Source organism: Corvus moneduloides, chromosome 4 (assembly GCF_009650955.1).
Source record: "Corvus moneduloides isolate bCorMon1 chromosome 4, bCorMon1.pri, whole genome shotgun sequence".
Classification (NCBI taxonomy): Eukaryota; Metazoa; Chordata; class Aves; order Passeriformes; family Corvidae; genus Corvus; species Corvus moneduloides.
In genome coordinates, this window is record NC_045479.1 from 42447365 (window position 1) to 42468049 (window position 20685).

The window sequence follows — 20685 nt, forward strand, 5'->3', positions numbered from 1 at the left end:
GTTTGTTTTACAATGATCTGCTAACTACAGCTGCACCTGAAGGATATGTGCTAGGATTATTCTGAAGATTTCCCTGACTTGTGAGCCCTGTAAAGATAAAACTCCTGCTAGATTTGTGTATGTGATCAGGCAAGGTGTCTCATGAATGGCATTTTGTCAAATCCTCTGGTGTATCCCCTTGCTGTTCAGCTTTTAAAGTGGTGAATTGAAGGAAGGCAAATTTCTTCTGGTTTTGTGACAGTCTTCCACAAGCTAAAGAAGACTACACTTGGCTCCCTTCACAGCATATCAGTGCTGTGGACCTGGAAAGTTATTTAACACTCATGTATTTTTTCTGGTGTGCATTTTAGAACTAAAGCAGTAAAAATATTTGTTTGTGAGGCAGTGTAGATATTTGTAAGGAATTGTGGGTAGTCAGTTATTTCCCCATTACAATTTCATCTAACCTTGGAAAGAGGCACAGCCCTATGGATATTTATAAACAGTCTGCTGTCATTTTTGACACATTGTTAGACACTGGCAGACAAATACACTGCACTACAATGTATTGTACGTGGCATTCAGCTTTGCACTTGGGACTTTGAAAGAGTCAAAATAGCCCACAGATAACAACTGCTACCCAATCTCTCAGTTATTTAACTAAAAACCACTCTTCAGTGCAGTGAGGTCAGAGGTTTTGAGGTTCTAATGTTGACCTCTGTGAGAAAAATCCTACATTAAAGTAGCAAAAAGATGAAAGAATACGCAGTCATAAAAATGTATGCAGCCAGTACTGGATGCTATAATTTTATGTGCAGTAGGTCATTTGCCTTCCTTGCAAGTTCCTACTGGCAACAGCTGCATTAAGATTCAATCTTTTTTTTTTTTTTTAAGATTTCATATCTCCTTGAGAGCCAGCCACTCTCCTTTTCCCCCTTTGCCCTTTCACAGTGGTGAGAAAGATGTGAGAGCTGTGGATGCCTCTTTGGACTCACCCTTTGGCATGACCAGTCTCTGGCACCAACGTAACATCTTGGACAATGCCTCATTCCTGGCACCTGCAGAAGTATTTCTCTGGCTCTTGTGGGAGAATGATGGATCTGGGTGTTGGGTAACATGGCAGAGGAGGAGCTGTGGGAGCTGGACCTGTTTGGAAGCTTGCCTCAAGTAGCAGCCCCTTCACCAGCCTTTTCAGCAGCAACAGCACAGCACCATAGGCTTCCCTCTGCTCCATGGCTGAGTTGCTTGGCTGGTCTGTGAGTCTCATATTCAGTGCAGGAGGCTTGACTTCTCTGGGGTAATAGAAAATTAGTTTACTAATAATTTGCTTTTATTGTGGTCCAGGTGTGCTTTCTATAGTCCCAGAAAACTCATGCCCAAGAGCTGCCCACCAAGCTCTGCTGTGCTCTGTACTTGTGTCCCAGCAGTGGTCTAGCTCCCTGGCTCCACAAGGTGCATGGCTAATTTTGTGGATAGGCAGTAAGGAAAAAGGATCCTGAGCTGGCCTGGTGTGGCCTCTTACATCCCTGTGTGCAATGTATGAGCTTCCATAAAGATATAGGATTAAGATGAGAAGCATGAAGCCAAATCTTTGTTGTCTGAAAATGTCCCTGAATAATTATGATTTTTTTTGTCCATATTGTTTTGAATAGGCTTTTTTGAAGGTGTGAATTACATCAGCTGCTTTTGTTACCTGACAGTTGTTCAAAAGCACACTTCTGGAGTTCTGGGACTGTAATATTTTTGTAGCTTCTGACTTTGGATAGCTATGAGGGTGGTCTGTATGTTTCCTATCAACAGCTTCTGTTAAACAGAGTTCCTTCAGAAACAAATGCCAGGGAGTCTGCTAGGAACATCTTAAAAGATCCCGTTAGATAGTATTATCTATTTTGCTTGAGCAAAAATATTCACTGCACTGCTCTGAATGGCTCTCCTGGCAGTTTCTCCTTTTTTACTTGGCTTGTTGGAATGTGCTTGCTTTTCGTCTGTCTTGAAGAATAGGCAGCCTCCTCTCAGGCCATCCAGTTTCAATTCATAGACTCTGTCTAAATCCTTATTGATTCATCATACCCATGGCTCAGAGACTTGCTATTTATATGGAATCAATAATGTAGAGGGAAGGTTGTAGCAGGGGAGATCACTCCAAAAGAAGGCATTTCATAATACTAGACATGTGCCTTGTTAGCAGTTTTTTTCTGAAGGCCTGAGTTAAGTTTCCCTCCTGACTCTGCACTTCAAAGAGCTTGCCTGGGGCTCTAAAGAAGCAAGCTGAAACTTAAAATTAAGATCTTTCTTTCAGGCAGTGAGCTATGTTGCTGGGATATCCTATAGAGTTTTCCTTAACACATATGGAGGAGTCTGATGGACCATGGAAGTCCTAGAAGGCAGGGGTGTAAAAAGGAAAAATGAAAAAAAAAGCAGTTACATAGTTTTCAGGAAGGTGACTGTGCATACATGTGCCTATGGTTTGTGTGAGGAATATTTCAAAGTATATTTGATATTTTGCTTTAACTGACAGATTAAGTAAAAATGTATTCCAGAGCTGAAAAATGGAATGCAATATATTATAAAGATACATTAGAGAATTAAAGAAACTTTAAATTAGTACATTCTATCCAGTCATGAAAATAGATGAGGTGAAGAAAAACAAAACCAAAACAACCCCCAAACCAAAAAATATTAACATACCATCTAAAACTCTATGTATAAAATAAAATGAGCCAACCAGACAATGATCAAGGCAAGAAAGCAAGAAAAAGTCTTGCAGAGCTTTTAAAAGGTGGAATTTCGAAAATTAAATGTTTTTTATAGATGCTATGTTAAATGTCATCACATATTTATATGACGAATATATACACAAAAATAAATGTTTAAAGGTATTTTCAGTATCTTATTGTATGTTTTCATTTAAATATACTTCCTAGGTGAGTGCACAGCTGTACCTGAATATCTTTCTGTATATAAGAGGGATAGTGAGTAACATCACTATTCTGATTATTATCTTTGGAAAGATATTGCACAATGGTTATCTTGACACTGACAGAATTTTCAGAACTTTACCTTAACTTCACTGACTGGTTTCTATCAGGTCATCACTAAAATCCCAGAGCACTTCAGTTATAGCAGGTTTCATCATCTTAATAATTCTTCCATATAGGTATTAAACAAGTGATGTTCATATTCATCTTCAGGAAAAAAAAATGCTGCTTAGTTTGGAAGTCATGGCGTTCTCTTTACTCTTCTTTATTTGGTGGGATTTATCAGATTTTCAACATAAATTTGGGGAACTGTCATTTTTCAAAGCTTGAAAAATCTTAGAATAGGCTGAATAAGGGGTGCTAAGCATAATTTTTTGAAAAGTGAAATAAAACATGAAAACTTTGATAATGGAATTCCTGCTGACATTCGGGTACTTAAATATGAATTGACCATCTTATAACTGAGGTCTTTACCTACAAGAAAAGTGGAGAGGGCCTTTTTAGGAGGGGATGTAGTGACAAGGGAGAATAGCTTCAAACTGAAAGAGTGTAGATTTAGATTAGATATTAGAGAAATATTCTTTACTGTGAGGGTGGTGAGGCACTGGATCAGGTTGGCCAGAGAAGCTGTGGATGCCCCATCTCTGGAAGTGTTAAAGGCCAGGTTGGATGAAACTCTGAGCAACCTGGTCTAGTGGAATATATCCCTGTCTACAGCAGAGAGATTAGGAACAAGACCTTTAAGGTCCCTTCCAACCCAGCCGTTCTAAGATTCTGTGAAATTAATTTCTGGACGTTAAAAAATAAATATCTTAATTGCAGAAGCAAGATCACACATAAGCAGTTATATGTGTGTTGCAATGGAAATAAAACACAGGGACCCAGCTGCACCTGTCTTTGGGGAAATCACGGTTCCCCTTCCCTGGGCTTCAGCTGCTGTCTCCATAGAGGCACCTCTAAGGGCCTGAGATACTTTTTAATAAGGATGAGAAGGCTGCAAGCAAGCAGTTCAAAAGCACTGCTGAATATCCCTCTCCATCTTGTTGTACTAATCCTATTCCATAGAGACTTCCATACACAGTATTTTTCTTAAGGCACTACTTAGGGTGAAGGTGTTGTGCCAGAGGGTCATGCAAACACAGAGAGTTAGAAACACCCTTCCTTTTCTTTTTTTTTTTGATGCATCCCCAAGAACCTGTTAATTTGTCATCTATACAATATGCCCTGAGACCATTTGGGTCAGCTAGAAAGAAAAGAAAATCAATAATGAGAGTAATCTAGGGAAACAGGAAATATATTCCCCATAATTGTGTAAACTACAGGCTTCTGACATGCTGAGATTGAGGAAAAAATGTGGGGTTTTTTGTATTCTGCCAAAGGCTGAAGGCTGTGCTGAGACATGTGCTACTGCTTCTTGCTGAGTTGAGATATTTGGCAGAAGGCCCACAGAGAGAGTACGAGAAAATAAAAAGTCTTTGTGCCAAATGTTCTTTTGAGTGCCTGAAAGCTGGATTAGTCTTTTTTCTCTGTGAAATCATATAATTAGTAATCTCAAGCATCAGCCTGGTAATTTGCAAAATGTCTGCACACTTTAATGTATCGTTTGCTGAACATGTTTGATAACAACCTCAGAGATACTGGGGCTTTTGACTTGTAGTATTTATAAACTGCACCTCGCCCTGAGTGGTTTTCTACCAGTTCTACACAAACTTTCTCATGGATTGTGTCAGCCCACAGCTGCTGGAGAAGAAATGTGGGAAGAATCTAATCTACAAAAAGCAAAGTGGCTCCATTTCTGTCCCATAAGGAAACATGGAGCCTTTGCTGCTGTCATCATCCTTTCATCCACTCCATTGCCTGGCAAACGGGGTGGCTGTGGCAGAACAGCTTCTCTATGGGCACCTGCAGTGGGAGGTGGGGAAAGATCTGGCAGGCAGGCTGCTGTCAGGGAGCCCAGCTTGTGGTGAGGACTGGGATAACATGCAGAAGCTTCTTCTCCTCCTCTTCCAGTGAGTGGACATATAAAGAGCTGTAAATCTCCAAAATGATTGCTGCTTGTGATCCTGTCTCTGAATGCTCTGTGGTTTTGTGAACCTAGAGATTACCTGATTTCAAAATTAAAAAGTCGGACCGAGGGAGGGCAACACTTTAGGCTCATATGGAGAAGAGGGAATTATCCTTCAGGCTACCTGAAAACTAGTTATGTTTCGAGTTCCTGTTTCTTTGGCAAAAGTTTGGTATGAAGTCATAGTTTGTAGCCATTGCCATAAAAAGGAACTGACTTCTGAGAGAGTGGAGGTAAGCATATTTGAGTAAGACTGGCTCACTCCTGCCAGAGGACTGATTGAATACAATTAGCCTCAATAAGGCCAGGAGATGACTGTGGACTCTCCAGGTCCTACTGAGAGAGATCCTACATGAAGTTCTCCATCTTTAGTTTTTGTTTGTGAGAACAGCTGTGACTATGCCAGCTGCTACTTTATTCCAGTAAGTCTTTTCCTCTCTAAGTGGACATAACTCAGTCCTTCAGTCCATTTCAGTGCATAGGTTTTGGTATGGGAATATCTGAGGCTAGATCTCACAGGTTCATAAGTGAGCTCTTCTCAGGGGAATGCTTATATTGCAGTTTTCCTTGATTTTTTTCCAAAAGGGAAAATACCTTTCTGTACAGATGGCGGTAAATGACGGCTGGCAGACAAACTGATGGATGAAATTTTTCTTTGGCACTGTGCAGAAGATCATGCTTGGCAATGTGACTGTGGCAAACCATTCATTAGTTCAGGTTTTAAAGGCTAGTGGAGATGCTGTGTGCATAGCGCTGTTGTATGAACTCTGCTCATCATCCTTCACCCAAGTGGACTAACCGGGTTAATTGAGGGGTAGAGGAGCTGGGCTAGCATCTGCAGAATAAACACTTATCAAGAATGACTCTTGTTATTTTAAAATGATTCTCTCAGGAGAGAAAACATCATGTTGAATCCAAGAAACCTGGGAGGAGCTGCAGTTAGCAGTATTTTCTGTGTGTGTTGCCTACAAGTGGCACTGCTAAAGTATTCCAAGCAATCAGCTATGGTTTTTTTAGCAATTCACCTGAGAACCTATCTCAAGATGCAAGACACATCAGAGTAAAAGAGAAATGGAAAACAATGCTGTACTTTTAACCTAAATTGATTCTCTACTGGTGTAAGTAGAGCATAGTCTATCTGAACTTTTCAGGGCCCAAAGTGACCAAGTGACTTGCAATAACTGTAGCTGAGCTACAAAGCAGGTGTGTTTTTAGGGTTTTCAGAAATAATTGTATGGGAATATATAATATATACATTGATGAGGGTTGCCTCTCCATTGCCTCTTCTCAAGGAACAGGCCCAATTCCTTCAGCTTTTCCTTTTAAGACACATGCTCCTGTCCCTTAATCATCTTTGTATGACCCACTTCATGTCTCTCTTGTACTGAGGAGCCCAGAACTGCACACAGCACTCCAGATGTGCCTCACTGGGGCAGAGTAGAGGGGCAGGATCACCTCCATCAACCTGGCAATGCACCCCAGGATATCACTGGCCTTCTTGGCTACAAGGAAACAACTGTGGCTCATGACACCTTGTATATATCCAATGTACCTCATGTCTGAAGGGAGGTTGTCAAAAGGATGGAGCTCCTCTGTGGTCCCTTCCAACCTTACCCATTCTATGATTCTGTGATAGTGTAGAATAGGATAGCACAAAATTTGCATTTTTTTCCTGTTGATTCTATAGTACAACCCCATATTTCACCTGAAAATAAAGCAACATGAGTACCTTTCCTGAGCTGCACCACAACTGTGTCATGCCTCATTGTCACCACTGAGGACTTACCACTGAGGAATTACTGCCATGTCTGTAATTGATTTTTCAGTTCACTGGCCAAACAAGAGAAAAAACCAACAAACAAAAACACCAAGTAAGTTTTTCAAAAATAAAAAAAGCTCTGTTTTTGATAATTTTTGCAATTTAAAAAATCTCATAAATTTTTCAAACCAATTAAAAAAATGGTACAAAATAAAATAATCTTGTGGATACAATTCTCTTTATTTAATAATCTTAATTCATCATACTTTTCAGTCACGTGTCTCGACTATATACCATCATTTGCTCAATTACTGTAAGACGTTTTGCGTACTCAATTATCAGAATCTCAGTTGCAAATCCAGACGTCACCTTTATTGAAAAAAAAAAAAATTAGTCTGTCATTGTCATTCTGATCCAAAATCACCTATCAAACCAAAAGCATCGAAACAAAAATGTTTTGAATTTCATCTTTAAAGGTAATGTTCACTAAGGTTACTGTTGATGTGTATCTACCTCTGCTGCTTTGGGATTTAGGCATCTTTTCCTGATGTCTGTGCTGCCAGTTCTCCCTCTGGCCCATGGAGCTGAAATAGAGGTGGGCTTTGTTTTGTGTACACAAAAGCAAACTGAATCTTGTGTTCCCAAAATCTTGGCTGTCAGGTTTTTGCATGCTAGCTCAAAGAGAGCCCAGAGGTCTAGCTGCAACCTGACTGCACTATGGCAGGCACAGCCACACACAAAAGCGCAGGCAGACAGGGGTGTGCTCCTCACCCGAGGGGGCTGTCCCTGAGCTGATGGGAAGGCACGCAGGCAGAAGCAGAGAAGTTGAGAGAGGGGACTCTCCATGTAAGTTCCACACAGAAGGTTCATTGAGATGAAACAATGGGGGGCAGGACACCGAGAGCCAAAGATCTGACGGTGTCCAGGGATTTTATAGTGGGGATAGGAAAGGTGGGGATAAGGGATACAGCCAATGGGATGCTTGACAGGAGGTGGGGTTGAGCACAAGGGAACCAGTGGAAATGACACCAAGGAGGGATGTAGGGAAGGAACCAATGGGGTGTCAAGTACAACAGAGCTTTCTAGAATTAATACGTATTAACTTAGGGGAAAGGAATATTAACAAACTTATACATAAAACAGGGAGGGGGAAACACGAACCTGTCACATAAAAATATATAAACTGCGGAACAGGGGGATTATGGGCTCTCACCCTAACTGCAGAGTGAGGCATTAAGCTTCGGTGCCTGACCACAGCAGCTTGGTGTCTGGTGGATCTTCAGGGGTCAGGGTGGCTGCAGCCATTTGCACCTCTACACTTGGCTGCTTTTCTCCCAGCTGCACTGATTACTGGTCAAATCAAAGATTTTATCCTTAACAAAAAACTTTACATTGCTTGTGTCCTTAGATCACAAAACTGCAGTAATATCAGAACCATTGCTGGTAGAGTTGAAATAAACTACGTTCAGATTTTTCCCTAACAGCTGTTGCATGGATATTACAGAAAATATTGAAAAATGTTAAAATTAATTGAATGTAGGAATTGGATAGTGTATTTGTTTTCATATATTTTTGTCTGACATTTAAAGAGAAAGTTTAGATGGAAATCCTGACTTGGCTGGGGTTGTATAAGATTTTGATTGCTTAGCAGTGGCAGCTACTAACACTTATTAAATTATTGAAAAATTGCAACAATATTGTGTGAGAGTGTGTGTTTTGTGTATGTGAGGGAGATTTTGCAAGTTCGTTTGTATTCTTCCTATCTACAGTGACACACTGAGACTGATATGACATACTAAAATTGCTGAAGTGTAGCAGAAAAATAACCTACATTTGTTTTCCTTGTCAATCAGTATGAACAAAGCAAATAAACCATGTGAACAAGAAAACCCTCTTTTTCCTGGTTATTTAAGGGTAGGGCAGTGATTTAGAGCCCATTCTGGAAAAATGGTAGATTATAACCACTAATTTGACTTATTTTGTCAGTAACACCCGATCACACATTTGTTTGAGTATTGTGGTATAGAGTAGTGACTAGTCACTTGGGGAAATGGATGAAGTAAGTTGACAATGTCCTGAAATACTGTCTATTTTTCCTTACAGATGATTATTTAAAAGAGTCGTTCCATTATAATCCTTAATGTGGATATAATTTACATAAATAAAAAATGCATATGTACTCTACTTTGAAAGACGGGGTTACTGTACTATTTCATATCGGACATCTTCCTGATCATACCCTAGGTGACAAAAAGGCTAAAGTGTATAAAATATTGGATGCAATATGGATTGAGACTCATGGCTAAGTGTAATTTCCATTCTTCTATTTATTGCTGATGCTTCTTTTTTTCAACTGTAAAAGAGACACAAACAAACAAAGCTTTGCAGATTTTAAATAGTCTCTGTGACCTTAGAAAAATTACCTGATATAGAATAAAATAAGATACATTTATTTCATGTAAGAGTACAGAGCTGCAGTTCTTGTAAGGTGATACAGGAACTGGTTTCTGCAAAAGGAGTTAATCATGTATCTGTGGCTGCCAGCTCCTTCCTCTTCCAGATGGCTGAAATTGCTTCTTACTGGTTCTCTGCACCCAGTTGTAGGAGCTAAACTGGTTGAGAACTAACCCTAAAAACAAAAAAAAGGGAAATTTTTCTGCCGGTTCAAATTCCTCGCTTACCATCTTCACTATCAAATGACAGTATTCATGCAAGCAAGGGATGGAAGAGTGCTGGACAAGAGACAAGGGATCTTCTTTTGCTTGCAGTAGCTGTTAGTCATTAGATGGATTTAACTGTATCACCCAGCTGTGCCAGTGTCTTCGCAGAGAGCATAAAATAGAGCATTTTTGGTATTTTTTTTCCCTGCTATTTATATGTATCTACTGAAATGACGGGCAACCTGAAGACAGAAACAGGCTGTGACTTTATTTTGTTTAGTTCTTCCTCTTTGTTAATGGCCAGTGTATGTGTTGATGCATGACCTCTGCAACTTTCAGGAAAGAAAAGATTCAAATGACTGAGCAGATGGGTGACAGAATTGAACAACAGTGTTTAAGTGTTGAGGCTAGGAAAAAGTGATCAAGATGAACAATAGCATTCAGAAGATTTTCTTGATTTAATACAAGGTTTGCATACCTACACCAAATACCTTACATTCATATTTGTGAGCTGAGTTGCAAAAAATAATAATCTTGAGTAGTAACTTCCCTTCTTCCCTGGAGCAATTTTCCCACAAAAGTAGAAGAGTAAGGGTCATAACTTAGTTCCAGATGAACTGTGCAAATGTGACTGAAATGTTATTCACCTGAAGGAAAGAAATCTAAACCTACCATGAAGGAGTAAGAAAAGTTTTCTGTAAAATGAACACTAATAATTGCCTAGTTTTATTTTTTCCAAGAACGTGATACTGATCACTTAAGTTTCTGGTTCTGATTTATGAAATAGGTATTGATGATTTTGCTACATGAAAAAAAGCTGTAAAAGTGCCAGATTAATTACAGGACATACCATTAACAGGTGAGATATGGTTATGCCTGTTTTCCAAGCTCCACAGTGCTATATGTTCTGGAACATAATTTTTATATATATATTATGTTATGTACAATCATCAGGAAAACTTTGCAGTCTGTACACATAGAGATCTCTGAGTCTCTTTCTTCAGTCCCTCTCCACACTGATTGCATGAAGGACTACTTGCATTAGCAGGGAATGAAATACTGTTTGCAGTGGTTTTGAATAACTAATTTCTGTAGGATTACAGAAATGACATTCGGTTCCTCAAACAATTTCTGCAAAGCAAGCAGCATACTTTGAAGTCTGTGCTAAGAGGAAAAGAAACAAAACCAAAATGTGAATGTGCCAAAGTACTATCCTCCTTTTGTGGAGTGATTCAGTGGCTTAATGAGGTTAATTTGTTTTAGGTTGTGGGAAATCCTTTATCTACTGCATAGAAGCTTTAATTTCACACGAATGTGACAGATACTGTACTTACAGCACTGGAACTTAATTTTTTGACAGCATAAGGACCTGAAATCCCTGCTTTTCCTCTCAAGGAATTTTCATAGCATATTCTAGATGGCAAATAGAAACTAGGGGTTGCTTAGCCTAGATTACTCAATGTTTGAAATATCTTTGTATATTTTTCTAGGATGTTTTGGTTTTATACCCAGAAAATTTCAAGGCAGCTTTATTAAAGATTCTCTGAATACTATCAATAAATAGTATGTGGTTATTTTTTGTTCTCTTCCATTATTCATGTCTTTTCACCCTTTGAAATGCTTTTATGTATTGTACATGACTATGACCATTTCATTTCATTACACTCTTTTTCCATAATAGTCTTACAATGCCTGATTTTGTCCTCCTAATTAGTACAAAGGAAGCTTTCAAAATTTTTGTTTCAGTGTGAAAATTTCCCTCCCAGAATTTTACAATAGCTCTTTTAACTGTCTTCCATTCCTGATGGCTACTGGTGTACTTTGTACTTTATTTTCCTCAGCAGTTGTATTACAGCATTTCTGTAGACCCAGTAAAGCAGTGTAAAGTTATATGATAAGCAAGTGAGGACACAAAATTTCAGGATCGGCGATATGCAGAATACAAATTAAAACTAATATAGTGAAAAAATAAGTGGTTTGAAGCTCTCATCCTACCACTAAATTTGCTTTCTTTTGTAGATTCAGTGTCTCGGGTTTGTAACGTACCTTTAATAAAATACAATTTAGTGAATTTGTGTTAGGATGAGTGGGTATAAGATGTGTAATTGCCTATCAAAATAAAAGTTAATGTGAACATGCAAAAGCAGGATGTGTTTGTTCTACTATATATTATACATTCCCAATATATCCTAGAATAATTTCTTTTCCTGTTCACAGATAAAAAACTTTACAAGTGTTTTATTGACAAAAAAAAAGAATGTTTATTAATGTTATTTAAATTGCTTTATTGGCATGTATACCAGTGGAATTAATTGAAAAATAATTAAAAGTAATTTTTGGGGCAGCCTGTGCTGGTAGCTGTAAAAATATTTGCTCATTGTCATCAAAGGTAAGAAATACCAGAGATTGCAAAGTTCAGGCAGATAGTATGAATTGCTTTCCTCATCCTCTCTTGAATTAAAAATTACAGTTAGAAAGTGAAGAAAATCAGTGTTTGTACATAAAGAGATTTTCTTTCTTCGTAGATTTTTTATTTAAATGTAACATTTAAGCATATCAAAATATGATGGATCATGGGTTAATTGTTTGCTGTAGCACAGTTATTTCAGCTGTAGCACAGCATGATGTGGTGGATCATAATCAAACCTGACATAGTACAATACATTGAGTGATGGCAAAGACCACAGACTGTTCACTGGAATTTGTTATACTGAAAAATGCATAATTCCCCAAAGAAACGTTTAGCAGCTTATGTTTTGTTGATGAAGACCTGGAGTCTAATTGATGTCTGTGGCTTTTGCCTCTAGGAACATTCATGGGTTCCATAGCCTACATCAAGTTTTTTCCTACCTCAGGCCTTTTAGGAGCTGACACTGTGCAATAACAACTGAGTGAGCTCACAGATCCGTGTTGGGCTCCTGTTCTTAGGGCTTTCTCCTTGTGGAAGCTGTTTATTGTTTGACATTAGGGATATTAAAGGTAGCTGAAGCATTCAGTACACAGGCTTTGCATAAAGCACACAAAAATTTAAATAGCAGCAGAAATAAAGGACACATATTGCTTCACATAATTAGTATTCCTGACCATACAAGGTTGTAGGTCAATACCAGCTAAAGTTCAGATTTTTTAATCTCTTTCTTCTGCTGGTAATGAACTACCCCCAAGAATATCTGGTCTTGTATAAGTAACCGCTGAAAGTTCAGTTAAAACTACTTTTTCCGAACTCCAGATCGTTTGGTAACTGACTGCTGAACCAGAAAGAGTATTTTGGTAGCTCTCCTCTTACGAAATTGGTCCTTTCATTGAACTCCAGCAGTATTATTCTGGTGATCAGTTAGAGCAGCATGAATGGGAGTGATAGGTACAGATATGGAATAATTAAGATTGTCCTGCTGCCTCCCTTGTTTGAAAGATTTTGTTCCCCATGATCTCAAACTTTGCAGTGCCAGGCAGAAAAATTTCAAGTGTGATTTCTTAGTAGATTTTATTTCTGGGTTTCATTTGAGGGCTTTCCTTGTATCCTGCCAGTTATTCTCTGTCTGCCTGTAGGAAGGTTTTGGAATACCATGTCAAAGTCTGTTCTGGGCATAAAGTCTGAAGACAGATTCTGAAAACATATGCATATAGGGGTATTTTACCATTGATATACTTTCATTTCAAAGTTTCTCCCATAGGGAAAAAGAAAAAAAAAATTGGTAAAGATACACAGCTGTTTATGGGAGTCCAGAAATTAATGTAGTTTCTAGGTTACTTTTAAGTTTCTGCTTCCTGCTTCACTGGAACAGGCCCATATGCAGCCTTATCCAACTGTTCTTCTTTAGCCAGTGTTTTCTGCCTGTGATAGTTATACTACATTTGGAAATGAAATCAACTCTTCATTCTAGTGTTAATACCATTGTAGTTCTGTTTTCATGTGTGGCAGATTACCTTACAGAGCCAAGTTTAATGCATTTCTAATTAAAAAGAATCCAAACCAAACTGTATGATGTTACTTCACAAAGTTATCAAATTGTTCATCTTCTTATTTTCACAGCTCACCATGTTAAAACTGGGACCTGTGAAGTGGTGGCGCTTCACAGATGCTGCAATAAGAATAAGATAGAAGAAAGATCACAGACGGTGAAGTGTTCCTGCTTCCCTGGGCAGGTAGCAGGTACCACCCGGGCAGCTCCTTCTTGTGTTGATGGTGCGACTCCTTCTATTGCTTCCTCTTTGTGTTCCTAGGAGTTTTTGCTGGCTTAAGGTCATTAACGAGACCTACTCCATTACAGTTAACTATTTAAAGTAAGAGTAGGAAAGCTGCATTTTGAAGGGGGTGTCCAAGGTGAATGGGAGGAAGATGGAAAAATTAATTATTTGCTCTTGCTCTGTGGAAGTGCTAAACAAAATTATTAGATGCCAGTGAAAGAGGCCCCTTGAGACGCTAAATTTGATCTAACTAAAAGAGGATTCTCGGAGTTGTATGAAATTCACTTAATTAAAAGTGTTTATGCAAAACCTACATAAACATAATTTTTATGTGCTACAGTCTTACACCTAATTTATATATTTACCACACTGGAAAGAAACAAGCAGACAAACAGAACACAGTTCTGTTTTTAAATCTTTTTAGACCTACACTATTATTCCTATTCACAGTGCAATATTAGTGTCTTAACAATTCTGGTAGTCTCATATGTTTTATTTGGGAAAATAATAGCTGATTTTTCACATGTCTTTCTCTGAAAGAGTAGCAGGAATCACCCTTTACATGATCTCTTTAATGTTGATATGTTGTTGGCTGTCAGAGAAGCTGTAAATATGTTGTCATTGGGGAATAAATTTAATCAAGCTATGCTAGGCTATATTGTAGACCAAGCAAAAGAAGAGATTCTACTTAAAACTTTGAAATCTGGCTGAGCAAGATAAAAATGAGGTTGAAAAGAACTGCTGTGAAGAGATTGACTTTGAAACACATAGCACCTTTTGCAAATTGGAAACCGAATTTCTTATGAAGGTTCTGAGGTGGCTGAAAATTACAGACTAGATGTCACTCAACGTATTTCTAATATATTCCTGGAAAATAAAAGAAATGTTGCAACATAATGATATATTAAAGTGTCCATTTCAACAAAATGCAAATATATTTGTTTTCTTCTCTTGTAGCTTCAATAGTGGAGCAGAAATGGTGGTGCCACATGCAACCGTGTCTTGAAGGGGAGGAATGTAAAGTTCTTCCAGATCGTAAGGGATGGAGCTGTTCCTCTGGGAATAAAGTGAAAACAACTAGGGTAGGTATGATACCAACCTGACATGTTACCAACAAGTTAAAAAAAAAAAAGGTGCACAGGAAATTAGGTGCACAAAGAAGACCTAAGTTGAGAAGACTAAAGAAGCATGGGAAGACAGTTGTACTGGGATTGGACTTCCTGGTCCTGCACACTTTTCTCAGCATACTTTTCAATTGCTTGAACATAGTAATCTGTATGCCAGACCTTCTCAGGTAAGCACTGGGGATAGTAGAGTTGATCCCTTCAACTAACAGTAATGATCAAATGTATTATAATCTAATATGTATTTCTCTCTGAAATCAGTTGCACAAAGTCTGTACACTTTGCTAAGCTCTCAGTTCACAGGATAGCAAACAAATGCATTTTTATCAGTTACATGGAATTATCATATTTCTGCATAGAAAGTGCTGAGTATGGTAAGCATTTGATGTGGCATTACAGTATGATCTGGTTCTTTCTATCTTGTGTGACTGGGATTTACTAAAAAGTTTTGACAGAATTTCAGGGAGTTACTTTCCTCCATTTGACACTTTTCATATTATTGGTTCAAAATTATATTAACAGAAATATATTTGACAGTCATCATATACAATGCCTGACAACAAAGTAAACATCCTGCCATCTTTGCATTTTAGTGGCTAAGAGAAACAGAAGAAAAAAAAATTCTTCAGATGAGCACTGAACACACAAATTTCCTAAAACTACAGCATTGTATCTCAGCAGGGTCAACACAGTTCTTCATCAACATACAAAAGATCAAAATGTACTCTGAAGACACATATGCATGTGTTTAAGTATAAACACCTTCCCCCCTGCACCCCACCACACATACTCATGACTGATTTTTCTTTTAAGTATTTAATAGTTTGTAGTGTCAGTCCATAATGTGCTAGAGTGGTGTTTACTCTATGCAGGTGTTTGAGTAGCTACATAATTTTATTGAATTCTTCCTTGCATAGGCACTACATTTCTGGTACACATTGGTTGTGGTGAAATGTAGCATGCACTGACTGAATTATATTCCTTCTGTTCCATAGAGAGCTCTATGTGTCTCAGTTTCTGTATTTATAAGTCTCTAAAACATTTTGACATTCTTTGAAGGAAGGATGCTTCTTAAATGTTTGTTTTACAGTTCCCTTCCTGAATCTGCTTTCAGATGTGTTTCTTCTGAAGATAAACTTGATGGAATGCTGCCCACACTTAACTTTGTGCATGCCAATGCAAATCTGATTATATGCATGTAAAATGTATGTGCATGTATAATATAATCAAAAGGAACTAGACAGATACTTAATAATAGAAATAGAAATAGAAATAGAAATAGAAATAGAAAAAGAATTGTGTATGTTTTGAAATTTTTCCTGGTTACTACTACATGACACTATTAGTGTTACAGAATACTTGACACTTTATATGTATTGAGAGTGTTTAACAAAATGTGGACCTGGATTATATTTCTGTAGGAAAAAAAAGAGGTCACAAAAGGGGAAAAAATCAATTATGATTGCTTTGATGAAATTGCTTCTTAAAAGTTTGTCAGAGTATTGGTTTCTCTGCATTGGTTGAGGTTATGGAATTTTTTCTGGTGTTAGTGATCTAAAGAAGCCCAAGGCTCTTATCTTCAGGAGCTTATGCCTTTGTTGTGAGACTTTTAGGTTTGTCTCTTTGCAGCAGCTGGAATTTTCTTGTTCTCCTTGGTGGGGGCAGTCCTCAGGACTCATTTCATACCTCTTCAGTAATGATGCTTGGAAAAGCCAGTCATTTTTTATATTTGCTGTGATAAAAACTGATTCAGTATCATGGCTACCATAACCTGCTTACAGACCTAGCACTACTAAAAGGAAGTACTAGTCACCTTAAATCCTCACTATTTGTTCTGCTTTCTTGTTTGTCCAGATGTTGTATGATTTCCTCCTTCTTCCTTCATTTCCCACAGGGCTGCAAGGCTGTTTTGAGACAATAGCAAACTTGAATTCAAATTTCTGACTAAAAGTTGACCTAAATAATTGAAACCAGGTCAGTGACAGGTGAATCAAAGTCTCTGTCTTTCAGGTACAGGGAGCTGTGATTTTAAGAAACATTCTGATGGTCAGTAAAATATATATTGCTACTGGAAATATGAGTGGTTCTTTGTGTTAGGAGAGTAGATTATTATCAAAGGACAAGCACTTTTCCTTAATATGTAGTTACTATTGTATTTTGTAGCTCCTCTTTCTGCTCCCCAAACTCTATATAAATAAAAGGAAAAATTCTAAATTGCTCTGTTGTTTCAAAACACCCACCCCCCTTTTTTTGAGAAAAAAACCAAAAAAACTGTACAGAGAGCCAGTATTAAGAAGTCATGAATAATAAGTTTCTGACTGTCAAATGAAATAAGCCATATGCAATTATCATGTATAATGTAGGAGCATAAAGAAAAAAAGGCAGCTGAACAGCTTGGGCAATTTAAGTGGATTACAGAAAAGCCTTGTCAAGGCTTTCCTGAAAGGCAAAAAAAAAGTCTATCTTCACCTCAAAACATTTTCTGTAAGTTTGCCTCCTTCATGTGCCAAAATCCTAACCCAATTACCTGCTGAAGTACTGTCTGCTCTTCTACAGGATACCAAGTTCAAAGGTAGCACCTACGTTTCCACATCTCTTAATAGTTAACCTTTATGTTAGAAACAAAAACAGTAGAGGAAGGAGATATTTTGCTTGTCCACCTCTATTTGCATTTTTAATCTCACTATTGTAAAAAATTATGATACTGACTTCCTAATACTTATGGTATTAGTCACTAAGTAAAAAGGGCAGATGAAAAATGGGAGACAACGAATTGGTTTTTTAAAAATGGGGTCTAAGTGAGGTTTTACATTTTGTTCAGTTATAGAGATCTAATAAGGTCATACATGAATAATGAATTAGAAGTACTCAGAATTCAAATGTTAAGAAAACTAATTTGGAAATTATTTACCTTCAGAATACAAAACCAGGTATTGTTTTCCTAATTTGTTTGCATATTGGTGAGAAAAGGCTGATGTTAGGAATTAACCATAGAAAAGAACTGAATAGAGAGAAAAAGTGTGTATGAATCAGATGAGTACTGAGTTAACTTGTGTTGATTTAGAATTGACTATTTTGGGTCTATGTAGCCTGCAGGAGATGAAAGGGAAAAAGCCAATGACAACTTAGGTAAATCAGTAATTTTTTTGACTTCATATAAAGAAATATGGGCTTGTGTTCCTGGGCGTAATACCACAACAATAGAGGATGTTCATGAATACATTAGAATTATGAGATGATTATGAGCATAGCTGAGATTTTACCAGGCACACTTGGGCATTCTCTTCCAGGATGAGAAACTGTTGTGAAAGGAAACAATTGCATTTTTTTCCCACATGGTTAGTGTCAATTTTTGATACACAAAACCCAAAAATTTTGTCACATTGCTCTCTTTAAATGGGGACAAAAGTGGTTAAAAAAAGTGAAAATCTAAACTTTTTTTTTACATTTGAAATACTCTTTCTTCTTACAGCCTCTTTCTAATATAATAATTTTAGTTTCAGAAGTTCTCCTTGTTTCCTTTCTTTTTTGTTTCCTTTCTTTTCTTGCAATATAGGAAAATGTCTGTATTAAAAAAACCCTAATTTTTCCATCAGTTGAAAAATATATCTTTATTATGTATAAAGCTGACAATGACATTTAAAAAATTCTCTGAGTTTATATCAAACAGATGAACCCTTTACAAAGATGGAAAACTAACATTTTGCAGTCAGATAACAGCTGAAGAGAAAGAACTAAATATTCCTCTTCGTTATGGGGTATATTCCACATCAGTTCTCTCTCTCTGTATAGGGCATTTCCCTGGGCAGATCTAGATGCCAGGCTTTATTTGTAATTTTAAGAACAGTACATTGCCCGCTATCTCTACCAAACAGGCAGACTTTACATAAGAGCACCAGAAGGTGCACATAATCTGTATGAAAGTGCATGTTGCAGTGCCTCCTGGGGTCCCAGTTCTCCAGGCATCCACCCTCGGACTAGCCTGCAACATGTAATGGTTCCTAGGTGCCTCATAAACCTGTTTGCCTTTCCTGCAGAAATTAGAGAAAACGAACAAGGTAAAGTGCTGTATCCCCGGTCTCATCTTGAGATTCTGGAGGTGGAACATGACTGAAGAAGTGTGTACTTGCTCCAGGCAGTGGGACAGTATTCCTGGGCTGATATTTTATGAAGATGTAGAGAAATGTGCATTGGTATTTGTTACGATCCTGTTTAAACCCAGAAAAGCAAAGCAAGCTAAGTCTCTGGGCATAAACCGGAAAGAATTTAGAAGGTTCAAAATATCCCCAGAAACGAGATTAAAACCAAATGAGGTTAGGTGTTGATGCCAAAATATTGATGTATTTTATTTAAGAGTAGAGAGGCAAAGAGAAGGGAAGAGAAAAGAAAGAAATAGAAAAAAGAAGTGTGCGTGGGGGGTGGGGGAACAGGGAGAGGTGACAGGGGTTAGGTGGAAGCAGATCACCCATCCAAGGGTCCCGATGACATCTCGTTGCTCCCCTCCATCTGATCTGCTGGTGGTCAGGGTCCCCTGCTGCCGTGGCCACGCCGCTACATGCTGCCACACGCCATGCCACGCTGCCACACCACACGCCAAAGAGTGCAGAATCCCATGGATTAATATACACTTCGGGCCAGGTGGGAACTCCCACGTGTCTTTCTTGCAGGGGCGAGCTTGACACTGTCCCCTGCAACACTGAGGGTCTGTTGCATCATCTCTGGTGCAGGGTCGGGGGACCCCTTTGAGGGGGGCCCCTGTGATGGGCCATGTCACCCCTTCTGCTGTGGATAAGCTTCCCCCCCTTCCCCAGTGAGGACCCCTCAGCTGGGCTCCTCTGCACAGTGGAGGATGGGCAGTCACTGCACCTCTGACCAGAGGCTTTTCCAAGGTACCCAAAGCCTCTCCTTCCTCCACCCTTTGCTTTGAGGGGTTTGTGTGAGCCTGGCAGCTGATAGCCCTGGGGCTGTGGTCTCCACCTTGGAGGTGTTAAGCCTGTGTTCCGTGAATGTCCCCAGCCCTGAGTTGTTACTTTATCTTCATCAGCGAGCAGTGTAAGGCCTCAGTCAGGGCCCCATTCAGGGTTCGGTAGTCTTCTCTGCAGCTTTTGGAATACCGTTTTAAGAGTCCTTTAAGAAAATGTTTAAGTCATAAAATATAATATTTCAGTCTCTGACAGTATTTTTCATGAGAAAAAGTATAGAATACAATAGACTATTTCAGTTGAAAGGAACCTACAATGATCGTTTAATCTGGCGACCTGACCAATTCAGGGCTGACCAAATTAAAACATGTAAGTAAGGAGGTTGTTTAAATGTCTCTTAAACAATGATAGGTTTGGACACCTTTCTAGAAAGCCTTTCCAAAGGTTCTTAGTGTTCAGTCTAAACCTTCCCTGGTGCAGCTTTGAACCATTGCGCAGTAATTAAATGGTACCTTGTCCTCAAGCTTTTAATTTGATTTGGTAGAATTGCTTGTGGAATGAGGCATAATTTAACACTGACTTCTGGTTAAAATATGTGGGGTAGAATTTACTGGACTTTACTTGGATTAAGACTCTCTAGAGTGAGACAACTAGCCCAGGCTCTGGACTGTCTTTTCAGTTTTAGATAGAATTGTTCAGTTCCAGAGGACAATTGATTTTGTTCTAAGGTAAGTCAGATGAATTGTCTTCTGGAAGTGCTTATGTCTCTCACATAACCTAAAGGAAAACTACCATGACTAACTTAGCCCCTAATGTTTAGATACTCAATATTGAATAGGAAGCAACTAGCTTAGATAATTCAGTCACTTTGATGTGGTCTTCAGCAGGAAGATGACCACAAAAACTCATTCATTCCTTGTCAGTTTGGGAAGCTTTGGACTTTGACCACTATAAAATGCAGTATATTAAAATAAGAGTTTAAAAAATGTTCACAGTCTGAAGAGACACAG

General features: G+C 38.4%; 1 protein-coding gene across 8 annotated transcripts in view; it reads left to right on the plus strand.

The window, feature by feature from the left end:
- The window catches only part of TAFA2 (TAFA chemokine like family member 2), a 186183-nt gene that overhangs the window by 146771 nt on the left and 18727 nt on the right, over positions 1–20685 (plus strand). For all 8 annotated transcript variants that reach the window (XR_004239724.1, XR_004239725.1, XR_004239723.1 and 5 more), the window contains 2 exons: positions 13475–13627; positions 14587–14711. Coding sequence is in view for 2 of the 8 variants with exons in the window: in XM_032106803.1 (XP_031962694.1) it covers positions 13475–13627; positions 14587–14711 (278 nt within the window). In the remaining 6 variants the exon portion in view is untranslated. The remainder of the gene's footprint in view (positions 1–13474; positions 13628–14586; positions 14712–20685) is intronic.